Source organism: Tiliqua scincoides, chromosome 1 (assembly GCF_035046505.1).
Source record: "Tiliqua scincoides isolate rTilSci1 chromosome 1, rTilSci1.hap2, whole genome shotgun sequence".
Taxonomy (NCBI): Eukaryota; Metazoa; Chordata; class Lepidosauria; order Squamata; family Scincidae; genus Tiliqua; species Tiliqua scincoides.
The window spans coordinates 178,017,387-178,040,484 of record NC_089821.1 but is presented as its reverse complement, the minus strand read 5'-3'; the positions used below and the strand labels follow the sequence as shown (position 1 = coordinate 178,040,484).

Genomic DNA, 23,098 nt, shown 5'->3' with positions numbered 1-23,098 from the left:
GACTGTGGGCCCAATCCTATCCAACTTTCCGGCACCAGTGCAGCCACAATGCAGCCTTCAGGAGCCTTCTGTGACTGCATCCTTGCCATAGGATGCAGCACATGCTTCATTGGCATGGTTGCACCAGTACTGGAAAATTGGATAGAATTGGGCCCTGTGTTCCCTACAAAGAAAGAGTTACAAGTGTTCCATAATGTCTCCCAGAAGAAATATTCTTTTAACAGCCTTACAGTTACGTGGCTCTAAATGTTATACCAGGGGTGTCCAAAGTTTTTGGCAGGAGGGCCACATCATCTCTCTGACACTGTCGGGGGCCAGGAAAAAAAAGAATTAATTTACATTTAAAATGTGAATAAATTTACATAAGCTTACATAAATGAATATATTAAAGATGAACTTATATGAATGAATGAATGAAGGCCTTGCAATAGCTCAAGGTCTATAAAAGGCCTTGCACAAAGCAAGACTGGCTTTCCTTTGCTGCCGCTACTGCATCACAGACGTGAAACAACAAGCAGTGGAGGGAGCCCTCATCCCACAGCTCACACGAGAGGTCAGACAGTTGCCCTCACTCAGAGCAGTTGCGTTGGGCCAGTGCAGGCTCCAACAATTCTCCCGAGGACCAGAGGTTCATTGGAGACTGGGGGCTCCCTGAGGGCCGCCTTGAGAGGCCTCGAGGGCCGCAAGTGGCCCCAGGGCCGGGGTTTGGGCACCCCTGTGCTATACTGATGGTGGTTTTGTTGAATGTGTTATAGGTTAATGTGTGTAAAGAAAAGATACTTCTGCATGAGCTTCCTTGGCTTTCCTTATATTCACATTGCATTGTGTTTCCCCAAAACTCAAGTGAAGGCTTTTCAGTTCATCTCATTTGTCTCACATTCAAAGTCCGGCAAATGATGATGTCTTTTTATTATTCCACTGATAATTGTCTGGACATCCAGATTAATTCTAACCTAAATTTCCCTGTTATCTCAAAGTTTATTCAAGTGAATGTTTCTTTTATTTAACCAACAGACATATTACATGGTATCTCAAGAAGTGCAGTTTTGGGGCAGAAAAAACCCCTAGAATCAGCTGATTCTCGTTGCTGCTGGTGCCTGTGCCCGCTAAGTCTCTAAGCTGGCTGAACTGGGAACTATGGGGGTGGCAACTTGAGAACTGGCTGGCTCTTGGGCTGCTTTCAGCACCATCAACCTGGGGATCTAATGGGGACAGGCAGTGGCAACAAAAGAATTAGCTGAACCCAGATCTTCACAATCCTAGTCTGATATTCAACCCTCAGAGTACAAGTATAACCTAATTATCCACGGATTTTTTCTGCCGCAGTTTTATCTCAACGTGATGACAAGGGTCCTTTAAATTAAAGAAAAAAAGTCAATAACCTCCTTAATGCATTAACATACAATAGCCTCCTTCATGCAATTTTAATACGATTTTTGCCATCCACCTGAGTTCTGAGAACTGAACCCTTACGAATAACGAGACTCAACCTGTATTTCAACATATCTTTCAGGAAGATACAGTGGAGGGTTCAGATTATATGAGCAACAGAAATTTCAAAGTTTTTAATAGTAGAAAACAGTCTACCACACAATATACAAACAGTTCTTTGCCTGTATAATCCCATTTCTCAAAATGAACATAGGAACATTCAAGGCATGAAATTTTAACAAGGGACTGACAAATGCTTTCCCCTTCCTTGATATACCTGCCAGTTTTTTCAGAGTTCTTCCTTGAGCAAATCAACATCAGCCTGTCCTATCATGAATGAACCTGAATAATCTGGCCTTCATCCAGATTGCTCTCACTGCCAGACACTGGAGAATAGAGAGATGTTTCCAAGCTATATTTGATGAAAAGAAGCAGAGTGTAGGAAAAGGATAGAGCCAACGATCATCTATCTTTAATAATATTGCAGGCTCATTGTTCCTAAGTAGAGAAATGTACTGTGGGCCCTCTGGATATTTATATAATAGAAAGAAAGAAAGAAAGAAAGAAAGAAAGAAAGAAAGAAAGAAAGAAAGAAAGAAAGAAAGAAAGAAAGAAAGAAAGAAAGAAAGAAAGAAAGAAAGGCACATACCTCTCAAGGAACAATATTCAACCTGTTCTTTTGCTCACTCAATACACTCTGAAGCCCTAATGAGAACGTGACACCTTTAAGAATATCAGTCTCCTTGCTTTCATTTCCAACGGCAATGTGGTTTTTTAATACAATACACAGATCTCATATATTCACAAGTCCACTTCTCAAGGCTACTGAACACAATTTTGCCTTGGCAGCATATTGATTAGCAGACTTTTAAAAAAGTTAGATTGTAAACTCGTAATTTATGCGCTAGGGTTCCTCAGGTTCTAAGCTTCTCAGGGACCTTACTTATCTTATATTACTCTGTGAAGCACCATGCATGATGATGGGTACAAAATAATAATCATCATAATACATCTTTTTATTTAAATAAACTGGAACTTTAAAATAGTCTAAGTAGTTTTCCATAATAGAACTGTCTTTGAGCAAATGTGCTAGTGTGAATATAAATCTGAACCAGTGACAAATCTGGATGGTTAGTATTCCTGAAGCAGTGATAAGCACACTTTAGGCACTTCCCAGTCGCGCTTCAAGCTGTGTGGAGCTCTGCAGTAAGAAGTTTGGTAACGATGTGGACTTCATGGCTGAATGTCTGGAGGGGGCATTGCGACTCGTGATTCTGAGCAGCTGTGAATGAGGGTCCAAGCACTGATGTGGACCCCTTAGAAGGAACACAGGTGATAAGACTACTGAACCCTTGGAGACTGTGGAATAAAGTGGAACAGGGAGCATGGTCACGTGCCTTGGCTGTGGGTGTGGTCATTCAAGCAGACTTTGCACTCAAACTGTCGCAAAAGTGCCGTAAAGCACTTTTGCGTGACACAAACCCCACTGGGCTGGCGCAATGGTAAGCCTGTGCTGGCCAAGCTAGGCCGGCATGGGGGTCTGGGGGGCAAGGGGAGGGCAGGGAGGAGGTGTTTCAGAATGGGGGGAGAGTAGGCAGCGGGCAGACCCATGGGCAGGTGGTAGGGCCAGGATCTGGCACTTACGCTGGATCCTATCCTGGGCAGTCCAGGGCAGTTCCAGGCTGCTCAGATCTGTGCCACCTCTTGAGGTGGCGCAGATTCAAGTAGCCCATTTGGGCTGCTGCAGTTTTACCTGGGGTAAGGGGAAGTGATTCCCTTAGTCCTGGGCTGAGCCACTTTTGGCTCCAACCTTGTGTTGGATTCAAGGCAGGCCAGCCAACGTCCCCATTCTAGCGCAAGTTAGGATTGGGTTATGAAAAGGATTCAACCTGGAATGAAGATGTTCTATGGAAGATTAGAACTTGTAATTGTAAAAATCCTTTATGGGGATTTAGAAAAGCCTGCCTATGTAAACCACACTGGTTTAAAGTTGAAGGAGAAATTCAATGACAAAGGTGGTATCAAAAAAGTGGTGGTGGTGGTGGTGGTGGTGGTGGTGGTGGTATTATTATTATTATTATTATTATTATATTTTTGCACAGTTAGGTAGATGTTATTGACTGGTTTGTTTTATTCAAATGTCCTTTCCAAGGACCTGGAATGCCTGGTTTTATCCCATTTTGATATTACAAATACCATTGCAAAAGATAAGCTGTTGCCACTAAGGCTGCTTTTTGCAGTTGATTGATGGTAATTTCTGTGTCCCCTATGCTGTTCAGGCGCTCTTCAAGGTGTTTTGGAATAGCACCAAGGGCACCAATCACCACTGGGATCACTTTGGTCTTCTTCTGCCACAGCTTTTCAATTTCTACTGGTAAATCTTTGTATTTTGTTGTTTCCCCCCCAGTTCTTTTTCTTCTCTTTTATCACCTGGTATTGCTACATCAATGGTTTTAACTTGTTTTTCTTTCTTCTTGACCACAGTTATGTCTGGTGTATTGTGTGATATTATTATATTATTAATTTTGTGTAATAGTTCAATGGGATGGTTATGGTAAAATATAAAAATGCTGTCTGCCACAGAAAGAAGGCAGAATTATTCAAAAGGATTTTAACTTTTCATTTATCACTATTGCTTACAGTTGGTGTATCCAAGAAAGAATGATGCCAAAAGACCATTAATTTCCCAGAGATATTATTTAATGGAGTAAAATACATTATATTACAATTGACTGTTAATTAGGCAAACAATTAAAAAATTAATCAAATGTGGTAAGAGAAATATCACAATGTGGCTCCACTAACCAGTACTATCTGGAATCTTATTCTTAATTATTCAAATAAAGGGGACATTATCAATTGTATCTACAAAAGATTCTGTCCTTTGGGAGCCTCACACACTTCAAAATACCAAAACTAGGGCCTAATCCTACGAGGGCCTTACACTACTGGAACTAGTGTTCCAGCAGAGTAAGGTCCTTATGGCTTTCTCAAAGCATTATATGCCATTCAGTGTGGCCTGACTGCTGCCGCAGTCTGCCACAAGCAGCTGGGTCTGCATGCTAGCAGACAGGGAAAGAGTCCTGGTGCCAGTCAATTTGGTGCCTATTAATTTTCAAATTACCAATAAATCGGTAATTTGCTATATTGCTTATATCATCTTATTGCTATATCACCATGGGAAATGCAATTGGACACAGTTGCTGCATTGCCAGCACATCATTACCTATGATACTGTAAGTTTACTCAGTTAATCAGTTGAACTAGGAAATTTGGTCAGATGGGTTTAAAAGTTTGGTCACCGCCATTCCTCTGGCAAAATTCACCACTGCCAGAACCTACATAACTCAGAGTTATTACATGGTTCAGAAATGTGCATCAGATGGCACATAGTGGACACACGACCAAGGCAGAACAGTAGATGCTTTACCAGTGGTTAGCTACTATGAAGTCATTATGTCCAGTATGTGGTGGCAGATTGCAGCTGACTTGGGAGCAGAACAATCCTGCCCTCCACGTCTCACATGGAATGCGCTGCAGTTTAAAGCAGTACAAGCTAGTCCAGGGGTGTCAAACATAAGGCCCAGGGGCCGGATGCAGCCCATGGAAGCTTTTTATCTGGCCCTCAGGCTCTCAGCTGCTGAGCAGTGCTGTTACTGCTGAAAGGGCAGCCCAGGTGAAAATTGGGCTCTCCCATATCTTGAAATATGATAAAGATTTGCTGTTTTCTCTTCTGTCATTTATAGCTAATGAATTTCTAAGTGAGAAAAAGTGCTTACTTTTGGTTATGACCTGTTTAATGACCTTACTTCCTGCCTAACGACATCATTTCCGGCCCTCAGCAGACATCATGAATGCCATTTGGCCCTCAGTATGAAACGAGTTTGACACCCCTGAGCTAGTCTGTGTGCCATTACTGTGCAATTATTTTATATGTATTTAGATCAATTTCTAGAACCAACCCCCAAAAGCAGGATATGTTTGCCTTTCATTCACATGTAGTTTGTGAAATAGATGGCTAGATTTGTGAGTTTGCCAAATGCATACGAGACAGGTAGTGCAATGTATAATTTTAAAAATCTGAATTGGATGAAAGTAATAAAACAAAAAGAAACCATAAAACAAGCAAAAACTACAGCAACATCAAATGTAATTTTTCCTATTTGAAACACATGAGAAAGAGGAAGGTCTTTACTTGATTTCCTAAAAACCAGGTGGCCTGACAAGCCTCCTGCAATAGCTGTTTGCTTAACAGCAGGGCCACCACAGAGAAAGCCTTGTTCCAAAGTCCCTATATGTCTGAGCCAGAAACAAGTATATACAATATTTGTACAATTACTCAGCTTTGAATCATGCTGCCAATCATAGCCTGCAGGAGATGCACAGTATACTGCCGCCCACCATGGCCATGTGAGGATCAAGGTTTATGTTTTACTTCAGCTTTGGGCTGATAAGCTATAAAAGTAGAAAGACCTCGCACACTTGTGCATTGCACAGAGGTTTGCTGCTTCTGTCTACACAACTCCCTTTTTGTAACTCCAGGCAGCCTCTTTTCTCATTTGGGCCCTTCTTCACTTCTAGCCTGTTCCTTTCAGGCCTTCAGTAGTTAAAATGGGGAAAGAGTGATTGCTTATTAATCTGCTGCTGGTGTTAGAATGCCAACATATGGTTGTGGTATCTTGATTAATATTGTTTTGCCACATTAAATATCAAGGATGGCATCACTAAAAAGATTTGACATAACTGAAAGGGTTCTGGGCTTCAGTGATTCAGCAAAATTGGCTGTTACAGAAAGACAGCACTGAGTGTTTCTCAGATTGGAGATTTTTTCAGCTAATGCTATGTCAAGATGACCATACAGAAACTTAAGTTAATCGTGAGTTTCACACACAATTCCTTGCAATCTAACCTAGTGGCAGAATGAATTTTTGTGACATTTGATTTCTGCTGCAAAGGTTACATTTAAGAGGTGCAAAAATGTTGTATGAAAAACACAGGGGTTTTCCATACATTTTTTTCACACCGGGTGATGATTATTATTCCTCTAATCTGCTACTGCTTGGGGTAGGAGAAGAAGGAACTATCCCTGTTGCTGGGGCAATCTGGAAAATACCACCTTGTTTCGGGATGCACTTCCTAATACGTATCCTGTTAGTGCAGAGAAACCATATCTGCATTTGAATGCTGTATTATTGTCAGTGAACTAAAGGAGACATGTTCTCTCTTCCTTCCCCCCCAAAAAACAGTTTCCAACCTTGTGTTGAGGGGTGCAAACTGCTGAAAAGATGGGCACATTTTGCAAGGGCAAATATGTTCATGCATTGAGCCTCTCTATTTCTGCTCAACACTACTAAGGGCCTCTTGGATTGATGATTCCCTATTATTACACGTAGAGTTCATGTCCAAGCAGGAGGCTGCTATTTTGAACTATCCTCACTGATAGCTCACAACATTGCTGTAATGGAGGAGAACTATCCATCTTTGCTGAGCAGAGAGAGAGAGGCCCATGAAGCCATATGTTTTTCTGATATATGTTGCACTGAGCAATGTAACAATGTAAACTAATAAAATACAAGCATAATATTAATACTATCTACGTATGTAGAACTATATTTTGCATCTCTGGTTCTTCTATCAGAATGCCCTCTTAATAAACCCTATTGTCAGAGTCCGGGGTGGTAGTAGTGGGGTTTTGGAGGCCAGGGAGAGCTGGTTGTTAGCCTACTAGGGCCACTAACAAGAAACACAGTAGAAGCACATCATAAGGCATACCCAAAAGCAGCAGCCAAAGAGCAGAAAAGCCAGATTTGGGTGATGTGGTTTGAGTAATGCAGGTCAACTCAGAGGTCAACTCTGAAACACAGCAGCTGAAAATCCAAAGAGCCAGAAGCAAGCAGAGTCATCCTGAAATCAGCTCTTGAGCCTCAGATATGATTAAACCTCCTCTATAAAGAAGGAAAAGCAGAATCTTGTGGTAGGCTCTGCATAGATGGGTACCATGGGGACTCAATACCCACTGAAGGAGCAGTCAAAGGCCACCCCACAGACGGCAGTTATTACTGAACAAAAAACTGATTGCTGAAATTTCAGGATTTTGAGTCGTGTTAGGAAAATCTTGGCACGATCAGGTAACTACATACTTGCATGACTGGCTTAAGATCAACAACAGTAGCCAAAACAATGTTTGTAGTGAAGCACGAGGGTAATACCTGTGCTTCAAATGCTGCACAACATTATAAAATTATAATTGTATAGGCATAGAACGTCATTAGTGCTGATCAAAATAAAATGCAATGGGACTATTCACTGGATAGGACTGTTAACATGAATATAAAATATTATAGTACAATTTATGCATTCAAATGGGTTCTGTACTTACTGTGCCCCACCACAGAGCATCTGCATATGTAGAAAATTGAGAATTTGCATCTTTTTCCACGAGATAGACAAGGAAAGATGAAAAAATGAGTACTAAAAATCCTATGTACCAGGCTGTAATTAATTCCTATAGGACACAAAACCAGAGATTTAAAAAGTAAATATGTATTTTAATGGTTTCTCTGGAGACCCACCACCCATAGATTCAATAAATAGTTTCTGCCCAATCCTACCCTCTACCATTACCAATGAAGCAGCCGCACTGGTGAAACATGCACTGTATCTAATGGTGGGGGTGATCAGGAGGCCTGCCAGAGGTAAGTGAAAATATTTTCTACTTACCTCTGTGTAGGTCTCCTGGTGACCTATGGGTCCCTTTGGATCCAAGCCATCCATACAGCTGGTGTAAGTCCAAGAAGAGGAAAGGGGGGACAGTTGGGAAAGAGGTGATAGGATCCTGGCAAATGCTGGTACTGCTGAGATATACCCCATCCCTACCTACTCCCCAACCCAAAACTCCTCCCCCCCTGCCCATGACACACCCCACTGCCAAATTACTGCCACTGGTGGAGCCTGCAGGAGCTCCTGCTGTGCACACCAAGCTTCTTGCTGTTTGCAGCGGAGGTGGCGGTACACAACAGTGACCAGGCTTTTGCGCTGCAGTAAAGTGCCTGGCACTGGTGGAACAGGAGTTCAGGCAGAGTAAAGTCCAGATAGGATGAGGCTGTTTTTATCAGTTAACCATGAGAAGTTCTTTCTGTGCACAAATTATCATTAAACACAGAGTGTAACAAGTCAGTTTGCTTGAGGGCCTCTTTGTTTAGGCCAAATAAAGTAATTCAAATAATTACTTTAGGTGTGCTTAAATGCCTGGACACACCCATGCAATTTATGATTTTGAATAGCAGATGACCATATCACAAACTGTTTTGGAAACCCCAATCGATCTCCAGAGAGGGTTACTGTTCAAGAAACACAAGCAAAAGCTGCTCTGGGCCCACAGAAATCATTGCTTGGTTTTTAGACCCTGGTCTTAGAGCAGCCATTTTCAACCTTTTTCAGCTCAGGGCACACTGACAAGGCACTAAAATGGTCAAGGCACACTATCAGTTTTTTAAATTACATTAAATTACTACATTACAATTAATACAATTAAATCATTACATGACAAAGGGCAAAATCCTAATCAGGTCTACTCAGAAGTAAGTCCTATTTTGTTCAGTGGGGCTTGCTCTCAGGAAAGTGTGGTTAGGATTGCAGCCAAAGACTCAGAAGAAGTTTGGGGAGTATGAAGTTTGGAGTGTATGTGATTCTGGAAAGGAGGAAAAATGTTGTTATTAAAGTGTAATGCCAGAAAGTGCTGGCAAAGAGAGGTCAGACTGAGCACACAGTGGGGTGAGGGGCAATGAAGACACATGATTGAAAGAAGTGCAGGATTCAGCTGGAGTGCAGGGGGGGGAAGAGAATGTGAGGAAAGTGACTGTGGACCTTTGAAAGGTGCAGAGGAGTGAAGGGAGGGACAGCAAGAGAGGTGCTGACTGCAATTATGAGATTGGGGGGAAGGGCCTGTGGGAGGGCATGGGGGGGGGGGAGAAGTGCCAATTGCCTGCTCCTGTATTTAAGAAACAAGACTGTGACCAAAAGCCCAATCCTAGGCAATAAGTCTACTCAGAAGTAAGCCCCACTATAGTTAATGGAGCTTACTCCCAGGTAAGTGTGGATAGGATTGTGGCCCAATGCCTTTCTCCTGAAAGGCAAAAGACAAGGCAGGGAGGGTCGCTTTGGGGAGTTGCTGGCAACTGTGGCACAAAGACCCTTTTAGCCAGCCAGTTCTTGGGCTGGTGGCTCAGCAGACTCGCTCGCTTCCTGCCTCCCTCTTTCTCACTCTGGACCTCTCTGCCTGGACTTGATACCCAATCCTAGGTGTGTCTACTCAGAAGTAAGCCCCATAATAGTCAACAGGGCTTACTCCCAGGTAAGTGTGGATAGGATTGTGGCCCAAAGCACTTCCTCTGAAAGGCGAAAGGCAAGGCAGGAAGGGTTGCTTTGGGAAGTTGCAGGCAACTGTGGCAGGAAAAGGAGTTTCATGGACTCTTTGCCAGGCCAGGCAGTTCTTGCGCTGGCCTCAGCAGACTCGCTCCCTTCTGACCTGCTTGCCTGCTTCTGCCTCCCTCCTTCTCACTCACTCCACAGGCTTCTCTAGCTGCCCAATGAGCATGCGGGTGGACTTGATACCCAATCCTAGGTGTGTCTACTCAGAAGTAAGCCCCATAATAGTCAATGGGGCTTACTCCCCGGTAAATGAGGATCGGGTTGCAGCCTTCCTCACACTCAGCAGCAGGAGATACAAAGCAGCTGTGGCTGTTCCTTTTTCCTCCAGCTGCCTAGTGAGGGTCAAAGCAGCCACTTCTCCGCTTCTCCCCTGCGCTCACAGCTGCTGCCTGCCTCCTCTGGCCCCACAGCACACCTGAGGCTGCCTTGTGGCACACCAGTGTGCCATGGCACAGCAATTGAAAACCCGCTGTCTTAGAGTGTTATATTTACAGCACAAGCCTATGGGCCTGTTATGCTGATATACCACTGGTTCAGAAAGGTAAGAAGGGGAAAAACTTACCTTTTGGGGGGATGATCGCTCAGCAGCAGTATCTGCTGCATCCTGAACCTCCAGCCTGGCCCGAACAGGCCACCAGCAGGGTCTTCAGAGCAACACCAGCAAAAAAGCTGGCGTAGATCAGAGGAATCCCACTGGGGATCATGTAGAGGCCAACATGAAGGTAAGTTTTGCACCTTCTTTTTCCAACCAGCCTCATCCCTGGAAAATGCACTGCATGAAGTGGATAGCACGCCTGCAGCCCTGCCTCCTTATGCTGTTGCCCAATGGGTAGAGGTGGGAGAAAATGTTGATAACAAAATAAAAAGTAACATCACTTTCTGCACTTCTGATTTTTATAAGACAAATCTCCCCAAAATCTGTGAAAACTGTTCAATTTGTTTTTTATTTATTATTTAATGGGGTGTGTGTGTGTGTGTGTGTGAGAGAGAGAGAATGACTGTGGCAGCATCTGCTGACACTATACCACTTATATTATCTATCTAGTAAACTTTAAGGTACATTTTGAATAAAAACACATAACACTGCTTTCTGCACTCCCAACTTTGGAAAACAACAAACAGCCCAATCCTGAGCTGCCTGGGGCACCCAGCCTTGGCGGCACCGAGAAGGGCTGCTGCCGGATCCTGCGCCTCCGGAGCTACTTTCATCCCCTTCGCCTGAGTAATGTAAGCAGCTCCACAATGGGGGGGGGGGGTTATTCACTTTACTGCCGACCAAAAGGTTGGTGATAAGGTAAAGGCACTCATGTAGGCACTCCTTGCAACTCTACATGAGTGCCCTGGATCTTGTGGATCTGCCTCCCATCCCTCCCCCAGGCACGCCTCCAGCCCGCCCCCCTCCCCACGGAAGCTGGGTGACTGCCCTGCGCTAGCCCAGCACCAGCGGGAGCCCAGCGGTGAGGCTGGCAAACATGCCTTACGGCACATTTGCGACAGTGCTCAGTGGCATGGAGCCATGCCACCAAGCACAGGATTGGGCCCAAAGTCTGCCAAATAAGTTTTTTCCCACCTCTTCCAATAGGATTGGGCTGTTAGTCATGTAAATAACATAGTAATGTTATTACACATACACACAATCATTAAAACTCAAAGGGCAGGATCCAAGCTGATGTCTATTCCATTATGAGTTTTCAGCACAGGTATATTGTGTTGGATTTAGAGGAGTTTCCTCAGCCAGAGAATGTCTTCCTTCAGTGAAAGGAATCCTCTCCTTTTTTCTCTGGACCCAACCATAAGCATGACAAAAACTGCACTGAAATTTCAATTCATCATTGGAATCCTATGTTTTCTTTTTTTCACAGCATGAGATACATACATGAATCACGTAGCAGAAATTCAGAGATGCAAACATGTATAGACAGGCACTTACCTTACTATGTGCATAAACCACTGAACCTAATAATTTCCAAGTTCCTCCTCTTCGGTCCATGCGCACCATACGAAGGATCTGTAGGAAACGAAGACTTCTCAGTGCTGATGTTGCAAAAATGTTACCCTGAGTTTTTGCAGAAACAACTGCTATTGAAGCGATGAGAACAATAATGTCTGAAAGAAATACATTATAAAATATATTAATGAAATTAGAATGACCATTCATATATATGGTCATGTGCAGGGTGAAGTGGGTGATTTGTACATGAAGAATATTCTATGGTATTATTTATTAAAACTTTTTACTCTGCCATTTCAGTAATAGCTCACGGCTAACAAATTCAAACAAGCTTGAATAAATAATTCAAGTACATTAATAAAACATCAAAAACATAAATACAATAATAAAATTCACCCAAAAGTTCATCTAAAAAATTTCACAAAAGTATTCATGCATAGCCCACCTAGAAACCCACAGCAGCAAAGCATTTGCTTTTGCATAATCAGTCTAAATAACAGCAGCCTTATAGCAGCAATAAAACATCACAGAAAATAATCAATAGAATGAGCAAAAAATAAGCTGCATATGGAGAGTAGGAGATCCAGTCCACCTTCTCACACCCACCACTCTCAAAACACCAATGCAAACAAAGAAGTCTTTAACTTTAAGGGCAGTTCTTAAAGCATAAGGGCGGGAGTAACATAACTATGGTATTACCCCTGAAAAAGCCTGGCATCTTGCGGCAAGCCGTCTAACAGAATTTGCAGCAGGGCCCTATCGAACAACCTTAGGGAATAGGCTACACCAGACTATATGGAAGTACATAGTCCTAGACTTACCCTGGTCCTTGGCTATAAAGGCCAGGGATTTATCCTAATTCTCTCTTGATTAGGATTGCTGAATCAGGAACTAAAGTCTTGTTAAAATATACAAATAAATGTCAATAACAAACATATGGTCAGCACTAAAGAAAGGAATCACTTTTTAGTTTGTGCCTAATCTGTACAAGTTGCACACACTTGATTCTGAAACTAGATTTTGAAATTAATGTTCATATTAGAGTTTGAAACTAGTGCTCTCTATGGCAATACGTTAAAATATGTGTGCACTGGACTCACTGTTCTGTAATAATGAAGAAAAGCTGTGCTGCACAACCTCAGTGAGTTCAGCCCCTGTTTCTAGCAGGCTGTCATATCCAGGCCCCCAGATATACAGGTCCCGCTTTGGGATGAGAGGAAGGTGGGCACCCTGATGACAACAGTGCCAGAGCTCTATCAAAACAAGTATCCTATCACCCAATACTTAGAGCAATTTGCAAGAAAAGCTGTTCTTAGGCACCCTGCATGCATTTCAGAATCTGTGCAGTGCACCACCCATCTGACTTGTGCACCAATTTCCTGGGACCACACTGGAAAGAACTGTTTAACCCAAAGTGGTCTGCTCTAGGATTCTTCCATAGGTTATATTTTCTATGCTGCTCATATGTTAAATTTAGGGAAGATTAAGGGCATTTCACAAATGACACTGGACACACATTTTTCTGTATATGTGCAGAATTATGGTTTTAAAATGTACGCACACACAGGCACACACACAAAAATTGTTCATTTGGTATAGATATAGGAAAGGGCAAGTTTAAATTCAAATGATATAAGCCGTTTCTGCCCAATGTTGCATATACGCAACAAGGACCAAATGTGTACAATGATTTGATGGGTACACATTTTCCTGATCCTGTGCATATATGCAGGTCTTAAAGATGCATGTTATGCATCACAAATCATTGTATCTGCCTCCTTTTGTGTTGCCTATGTTAGAAATGCCTAGTGATAATAACTGAAAATGCATAATACGAACCTGTATGATGTCATCAGGAAGATGACAACAAAACAGCAATTTGTGCATTAAGCTTAGTATTCTTGATATGGTAGGTTTTCAGATGCAAATACTGTTATTTAGAAAACAGTTCAAATGTGATTGCCTCACCTTGGGAGGCTGAAATGGTCTAAGGCAGGGGTGCTCACACTTTTTTGGCTGGAGAGCTACTTTGAAACCCAGCAAGGCTGGGAGATCTACCAGAGTTTTTTTACAATGTTTGCACCATCATAACATATAACATTTATGTGTACAATGTATGTTGGTGTACCTTGCATAACCGCATGAGCCAATATTGCACAACACAACATAATTAACTATAAACATTTTTGTAATTACTTGAGTTTACTTTGATGACTTGCACTGAAGTGAATCAGCCAAGGATGCATAGTCCGGACAGTAGCTGCTGACAGCCAGCCTCAAGCACGCTTCCAAATGTTCATCAGTCATGGTGGAACGGTACTTGGACTTAATGATCTTCATGTAGGAAAAGGCTGACTCACATAAATAAGTGGAGCCCTTCCTGCCTCAGGTGCTCTTATATCCCTGAGGGCCCTATTGCCTTCAAGTGGCTGCAGCTGTGCAGCACACTCTGCTGGATGCCCAGGCCTTACCCTTAAAGGGGCCACTGCTGACACCACATCTACTTCCTCACCAGATCTTCCTTGATTCCAATACAAGTGGGGGGGGGGGGAGCAGATCTCTATACAGACCAGTGCAAAAGCAGGGGAAAGGTGTGGGGGAGGGAAGATCTCTGTATAGACATCACAGCAAAACTAGTGCAAAACCCCTTGCACACAGAACCAACAGATGGAAGTTGGGGGGGGGGCAGATCTCCATACATACCAGTGCAAAAGCAGGGGAAAGGTGTGGGGGAGGGAAGATCTCTGTATAGACATCACAGCAAGACCAGTGCAAAACCCCTTGCACACAGAACCAACAGATGGAAGTTGGGGGGGGGGCAGATCTCCATACATACCAGTGCAAAACCCCTTGCATACAGAACCAACAGATGGAAGTTGGGGGGGGGCAGATCTCCATACATACCAGTGCAAAAGCAGGGGAAAGGTGTGGGGGAGGGAAGATCTCTGTATAGACATCACAGCAAGACCAGTGCAAAACCCCTTGCACACAGAACCAACAGATGGAAGTTGGGGGGGGGGCAGATCTCCATACATACCAGTGCAAAAGCAGGGGAAAGGTGTGGGGGAGGGAAGATCTCTGTATAGACATCACAGCAAGACCAGTGCAAAACCACTTGCACACAGAACCAACAGATGGAAGTTGGGGGGGGGGCAGATCTCCATACATACCAGTGCAAAAGCAGGGGAAAGGTGTGGGGGAGGGAAGATCTCTGCATAGACATCACAGCAAGACCAGTGCAAAACCACTTGCACACAGAACCAACAGATGGAAGTTGGGGGGGGGGGCAGATCTCCATACATACCAGTGCAAAAGCAGGGGAAAGGTGTGGGGGAGGGAAGATCTCTGTATAGACATCACAGCAAGACCAGTGCAAAACCCCTTGCACACAGAACCAACAGATGGAAGTTGGGGGGGGGCAGATCTCCATACATACCAGTGCAAAAGCAGGGGAAAGGTGTGGGGGAGGGAAGATCTCTGTATAGACATCACAGCAAGACCAGTGCAAAACCCCTTGCACACAGAACCAACAGATGGAAGTTGGGGGGGCAGATCTCCATACATACCAGTGCAAAAGCAGGGGAAAGGTGTGGGGGCGGAAAGATCTCTGTATAGACATCACAGCAAGACCAGTGCAAAACCCCTTGCACACAGAACCAACAGATGGAAGTTGGGGGGGGGGCAGATCTCCATACGTACCAGTGCAAAAGCAGGGGAAAGGTGTGGGGGAGGGAAGATCTCTGTATAGACATCACAGCAAGACCAGTGCAAAACCCCTTGCACACAGAACCAACAGATGGAAGTTGGGGGGGGGGGCAGATCTCCATACATACCAGTGCAAAAGCAGGGGAAAGGTGTGGGGGAGGGAAGATCTCTGTATAGACATCACAGCAAGACCAGTGCAAAACCACTTGCACACAGAACCAACAGATGGAAGTTGGGGGGGGGCAGATCTCCATACATACCAGTGCAAAAGCAGGGGAAAGGTGTGGGGGAGGGAAGATCTCTGCATAGACATCACAGCAAGACCAGTGCAAAACCACTTGCACACAGAACCAACAGATGGAAGTTGGGGGGGGGGCAGATCTCCATACATACCAGTGCAAAAGCAGGGGAAAGGTGTGGGGGAGGGAAGATCTCTGTATAGACATCACAGCAAGACCAGTGCAAAACCCCTTGCACACAGAACCAACAGATGGAAGTTGGGGGGGGGGGCAGATCTCCATACATACCAGTGCAAAAGCAGGGGAAAGGTGTGGGGGAGGGAAGATCTCTGTATAGACATCACAGCAAGACCAGTGCAAAACCCCTTGCACACAGAACCAACAGATGGAAGTTGGGGGGGCAGATCTCCATACATACCAGTGCAAAAGCAGGGGAAAGGTGTGGGGGCGGAAAGATCTCTGTATAGACATCACAGCAAGACCAGTGCAAAACCCCTTGCACACAGAACCAACAGATGGAAGTTGGGGGGGGGGCAGATCTCCATACGTACCAGTGCAAAAGCAGGGGAAAGGTGTGGGGGAGGGAAGATCTCTGTATAGACATCACAGCAAGACCAGTGCAAAACCCCTTGCACACAGAACCAACAGATGGAAGTTGGGGGGGGCAGATCTCCATACATACCAGTGCAAAAACAGGGGAAAGGTAATTAGGCCCCAGTAGAGTCAATGGGGCTCACTCCCAGGGATGCGTGGATGGGAGAAAAGCCTGCCAGCGGCTCCTCTCCAAGGGAGTAGCCTGCCAGGTGCTCACTCCCTGGGCTCACTCCCTAGGCTCCCTGGACCCACTCCCTGGGCTCGCTCCCTGGGCTCACAAGCCTGCCAGGGGATCACTCCTAGGGATGCGTGGACGGGAGAGAAGCCTGCGATCGAGTCATTTCGCCTCGAGATTGGTAGCTCGCGATCGACATAATGAGCACCCCTGGTCTAAGGAAAGACTAGAACACATACTATAACTGCATGTTTAAATCAGTTCTTAGTTTGCAAAAAGTATCTCATCCTAAACAAATTGACATGGGAGTAATTCCCACTGGTATTAACAGATCAGCAAAATATATTCATTATTAAATTCAACCAATGGTCACAATATAATATGAGAACTTTCAAGTGAGCAGAATTATTCTTCAGGCTGGATATACTACAATGTGAATATCTCTTGTTCCCAATAAAGCTATGATTTTATTGATCTTGTGTCTTTTTAAAAAATTAAGAATGGACCAGTGCAACTGATTTTAATTTATTTCAGTGGAGCTTACTTCCAACTATATAAATCAATTCTGACCAGACTTTGAATTCACAGGATATACTTGGAAGTAAATGTGGCGTACCTATTCCCCATTATATGAGCTTAATGCATTCCACAAAACCTGGTTGTAAGGTGAAAATGTATGTAGGGAAAACGGTTTTCCCATAGGATCACATGTTATAATTTCCAATTGGTTCCTGAGTTCAAAAATTCACCCCCAAACATTTATTCAAATAGAGCACAGAGCAATACCTAAACATGAAAACAATACAATTCCTACTCTACTATTTATGTATTTTGTCTCCAAATGATACTCATGGATTCAGAAGAAGAAAATTGATAGACAGAAGTAGATGGTTGAGGATCTGAAGTAGATGGCAGAGAGGAAAAAAAAAAAGAAAACCTTGTCCATTGCTGTCTTGTAGCTGCTATTTTTATTCTGTAAAGTTCTTAGTAGCAGCCAAGGATGTCATGCAATGCACGCTTGAAAGTAGAGTTTCAAGTTATGTCTAGATCAGCTTCCACTGTCCTGCACATCTGATTTGGCCAGCTGTGCAATTTTACAATTTTTCTGGGCCAAATGACTTCTCCAGCATTGCTTCCCTTCTAGTTGGCATTCTCTCCATCAGTTCTTCATTTGTTAATTCCTCTCCATGACGCCAAAACCTTCTCAACATCATCATCAACTTCTTTTAAGCCTGTTTGATCTATTTATTTTGTGAATGTCTGCAAGCACATATGGGAAAGCACATCCTGGAAATTCTGCATTTGTAAACCTCTGGGCAGCAGATTCTTTCCAAATTCAATTGTAACAATGTTGAGTGATCTTTGTCCAATCAATATCAATATAATCAACAGTCATTTTAATATTGCAGTTTTTCCATCAGCTTTCGATTGTTACATTCCTGTCGTTACTCACGCCTGTGACAATGTTAAGGAATTGAAGAATGAAGTTGCTGATCTCTTGACTAAAATATGCAACTTGTCCCTCAAAACAGCCACGGTGCCAGAAGATTGGAGGATAGCAAATGTCATGCTTATCTTTAAAAAGGGAAAGAGGGGGGACCCGGGAAACTATAGGCTGGTCAGCCTAACATCTACACTGGGTAAGATGGTGGAATGCCTCATCAAAGATAGGATCTCAAAACACATAGACGAACAGGCCTTGCTGAGGGAGAGTCAGCATGGCTTCTATAAGGGTAAGTCTTGCCTCACAAACCTTATAGAATTCTTTGAAAAGGTCAACAGGCATGTGGATGCGGGAGAACCCGTGGACATTATATATCTGGACTTTCAGAAGGCGTTCGACACGGTCCCTCACCAAAGGCTACTGAAAAAACTCCACAGTCAGGGAATTAGAGGACAGGTCCTCTCATGGATTGAGAACTGGTTGAAAGCCAGGAAACAGAGAGTGGGTGTTAATAGGCAATTTTCACAATGGAGAGAAGTGAAAAGTGGTGTGCCCCAAGGATCTGTCCTGGGACCGGTGCTTTTCAACCTCTTCATAAATGACCTGGAGACAGGGTTGAGCAGTGAGGTTGCAAAGTTTGCAGACGACACCAAACTTTTCTGAGTGGTGAAGACTAGAAGTGATTGTGAGGAGCTCCAGAAGGATCTCTCCAGACTGGCAGAATGGGCAACAAAATGGCAGATGCGCTTCAATGTCAGTAAGTGTAAAGTCATGCACATTGGGGCAAAAAATCAAAACTTTAGATATAGGCTGATGGGTTCTGAGCTGTCTGTGACAGATCAGGAGAGAGATCTTGGGGTGGTGGTGGACAAGTCGATGAAAGTGTCGACCCAATGTGTGGCGGCATTAAAGAAGGCCAATTCTATGCTGGGGATCATTAGAATAGGTATTGAGTACAAAACGGCTAATATTATAATGCTGTTGTACAAATCTATGGTAAGGCCACACCGGGAGTATTGTGTCCAGTTCTGGTCGCCACATCTCAAAAAACACATCGTGGAAATGGAAAAGGTGCAAAAGAGAGCAACTAAGATGATTACGGGGCTGGGGCACCTTCCTTATGAGGAAAGGCTACGGCATTTGGGCCTCTTCAGCCTAGAAAAGAGACACCTGAGGGGGGACATGATTGAGACATACAAAATTATGCAGGGGATAGACAGAGTGGATAGAGAGATGCTCTTTACACTCTCACATAACACCAGAACCAGGAGACATCCACTAAAATTGAGTGTTGGGAGGGTTAGGACAGACAAAAGAAAATATTTCTTTATTCAGCGTGTGGTCAGTCTGTGGAACTCCTTGCCGCAAGATGTGGTGATGGCATCTGGCCTGGATGCCTTTAAAAGGGGATTGGACAAGTTTCTGGAGGAAAAATCCATTACGGGTTACAAGCCATGATGTGTACGTGCAACCTCCCGATTTTAGAAATGGGCTATATCAGAATGCCAGATGCAAGGGAGGGCACCAGGATGAGGTCTCTTGTTATCTGGTGTGCTCTCTGGGGCATTTGGTGGGCCGCTGTGAGATACAGGAAGCTGGACTAGATGGGCCTATGGCCTGATCCAGTGGGGCTGTTCTTATGTTCTTATGTTTATGTTCTTATGTAATGTACCTTCACACTGCATGTAATAGGTCTTGAAAGTAGTAATGAAACATTAATCCAGTGGTTAGAGGACTGCAGTGGTTTAAGGAGGAAAAAGAACAACTTTTAAGTTTGCTGCTACATCTTTGATAGTCCTAGGATGACCAGGTGCATTATTGAGAAACAAAATTGCCTTGTTATTGAGGTTATTCTTGGCACACTGTTTGTGGATGAGCAGAGAGAGGTACAGTGTTCTGTGATGTCATGTAGGTAAATTTCTGTGGTAACTCAAGACACCTTGTTCCAATAGAAAAGTACAAGTAATTTGATGCTCAAGAGTTTTGTGAATGGTACAGTTTTGTGAGTGGTTTCAGGTTCAAATCACCTTTGAGATTGGCACCAAGAAGAGAGGTGAGTTCCATCGATATGTTAAACACAGGTGTCTGCTTTTCATCATGAGAAATAAATGTATGAGATGGCATTTTCATCCAAAAATAAAATTTCTATTCTGTTGGTGCTGAAGATCTGCTTTGGTGAATAGCCTCCTTCATCTATAATTTCTTGAAGCTCAGAAGGGTAAGGTGTCACTGCTGCAATATCAGCATTAGACTTTTCATCTGTCACTTTTACATAGTGAAAATTGGCATGCTTCTTGTATTGCTCAAACCAACCATGGCTTGCTTTAAATTCTGGAACTTGTCAGAAGCTTCTTGTCCTTCTTCCACTGCCTTCTCCACATCTTGAATCAAAGAAACAGCCTTTTCTTAGACAATATTAAAGGGTAAGTATGATTGTTTATCATCATATCTGCATTGTATCTGAGTGTGGCTATGTATCCAAAGTGTAGGAAGTCACTCATCTGCTCTAACATTGATTCTTGTGATTGTGTAACACACTCCAAATATACTTGTCCAACATTGGATTGTACAATCTGCTTTAGTTTTCTCTTTCTGCAGAAAGATTGCTCTGACCATTGGCGGAGACAAGTTAATGTCAAGACAGATATCCTTCTAAAGGTCATCTTGTTCCAACCTTTTTTATGATATCCAATCCCTCATTATACTTATTGGCCTACTCATATTCTTCATTCTACTACTGCTAGCAATAGGAATATGAATTACGGACCATTATTTTTACTGTAATCTTCACATGGAATTCTACGTGCCTAGATGCACTGTGCACGCTGGGAGCACAGCATGGTGTTTGAGAAGATACAAGAAATGCGAGGAAGGCCTGGTTGCATGAGTGAGGGAAAGTGTGTATGTCATGAGACAGCAGCAGCCAAGGCAAGGCTTCCCCCATCAGCCTCCTCCTTCTGCTTGCACTGCAGTTGCCCTTTCCTCACCTGCTGTGACACGCTCGCACTTACATGCATGGATGAGCGGGTGGGCAATGAACTACTCCAAGGAGGGGGGTAGGAGGAGGGCATGGCTGTGCAAGGAAGGAAGTGTGAGTGAGCCATGAGACAGGAGCAGTGCATGCAAGGCAGTAGATGAAGTAGACAAACTTCATGATCAAAAACTGCCCTTTCTCCTCTCCTATTTTCCAGTGCGTGTTCCTGGCAGCACTTTACAAAATCTTGTGTAAGTGAAAAATATGCTTGTATACTGAATTTAAAAGTATGAATTTGTACACCTCATTATAGTGAAATCTTGTAAAGTGATTGCTCATATAATGAGAAATAACTGTACTAGTTCATAATGTAAAAGCTATTTTGTTATTATTGGGCAATAGATAAATTCTTGCCACACCACTGCTTTTGTTTGCTTTACTGTATTTTTTATTCCACCTTGGAGCTGCTTCATAACATTGAGGCTGCAATCCTAACCACGCTTTCCTGAGAGTAAGTCCCATTGACCAAAATAGGACTTACTTAAGAACATAAGAACATAAGAACAGTCCCACTGGATCAGGCCATAGGCCCATCTAGTCCAGCTTCCTGTATCTCACAGCGGCCCACCAAATGCCCCAGGGAGCACACCAGATAACAAGAGACCTCATCCTGGTGCCCTCCCCTGCATCTGGCATTCTGACATAACCCATTTCTAAAATCAGGAGGTTGCGCATACACATCATGGCTTGTACCCCATAATGGATTTTTCCTCCAGAAACTTGTCCAATCCCCTTTTAAAGGCGTCTAGGCTAGACGCCAGCACCACATCCTGTGGCAAGGAGTTCCACAGACCGACCACACGCTGAGTAAAGAAATATTTTCTTTTGTCTGTCCTAACCCACCCAACACTCAATTTTAGTGGATGTCCCCTGGTTCTGGTATTATGTGAGAGTGTAAAGAGCATCTCCCTATCCACTCTGTCCATTCCCTGCATAATTTTGTATGTCTCAATCATGTCCCCCCTCAAGCGTCTCTTTTCTAGGCTGAAGAGGCCCAAACACCGTAGCCTTTCCTCATAAGGAAGGTGCCCCAGCCTCGTAATCATCTTAGTCGCTCTCTTTTGCACCTTTTCCATTTCCACTATGTCTTTTTTGAGATGCGGCGACCAGAACTGGACACAATACTCCAGGTGTGGCCTTACCATAGATTTGTACAACGGCATTATAATACTAGCTGTTTTGTTCTCAATACCCTTCCTAATGATCCCAAGCATAGAATTGGCCTTCTTCACTGCCGCTGCACATTGGGTCGACACTTTCATCGACCTGTCCACCACCACCCCAAGATCTCTCTCCTGATCTGTCACAGACAGCTCAGAACCCATCAGCCTATATCTAAAGTTTTGATTTTTTGCCCCAATGTGCATGACTTTACACTTACTGACATTGAAGCGCATCTGCCATTTTGCTGCCCATTCTGCCAGTCTGGAGAGATCCTTCTGGAGCTCCTCACAATCACTTCTGGTCTTTACCACTCGGAAAAGTTTGGTGTCATCTGCAAACTTAGCCACTTCACTGCTCAACCCTGTCTCCAGGTCATTTATGAAGAGGTTGAAAAGCACCGGTCCCAGGACAGATCCTTGGGGCACACCACTTTTCACCTCTCTCCATTGTGAAAATTGCCCATTGACACCCACTCTCTGCTTCCTGGCCTCCAACCAGTTCTCAATCCACGAGAGGACCTGTCCTCTAATTCCCTGACTGTGGAGTTTTTTCAGTAGCCTTTGGTGAGGGACCATGTCAAACGCCTTCTGAAAGTCCAGATATATAATGTCCATGGGTTCTCCCGCATCCACATGCCTGTTGACCTTTTCAAAGAATTCTATAAGGTTTGTGAGGCAAGACTTACGCTTACAGAAGCCATGCTGACTCTCCCTCAGCAAGGCCTGTTCGTCTATGTGTTTTGAGATCCTATCTTTGATGAGGCATTCCACCATCTTACCCGGTATGGATGTTAGGCTGACCGGCCTATAGTTTCCCGGGTCCCCCCTCTTTCCCTTTTTAAAAATAGGCGTGACATTTGCTATCCTCCAATCTTCTGGCACCATGGCCGTTTTGAGGGACAAGTTGCATACCTTAGTCAAGAGATCAGCAT

General features: G+C 43.8%; 1 protein-coding gene across 5 annotated transcripts in view; it reads right to left on the bottom strand.

Annotated features, from left to right (window-relative positions):
- Positions 1-23,098, bottom strand: part of KCNQ5 (potassium voltage-gated channel subfamily Q member 5) — a 371,159-nt gene that overhangs the window by 52,746 nt on the left and 295,315 nt on the right. For all 5 annotated transcript variants that reach the window (XM_066609520.1, XM_066609522.1, XM_066609525.1 and 2 more), the window contains exons 4-5: positions 11,792-11,967; positions 7,811-7,936 (exon numbers count right to left, since the gene is read on the bottom strand). In XM_066609520.1, coding sequence (XP_066465617.1) covers positions 7,811-7,936; positions 11,792-11,967 — 302 coding nt within the window. The remainder of the gene's footprint in view (positions 1-7,810; positions 7,937-11,791; positions 11,968-23,098) is intronic.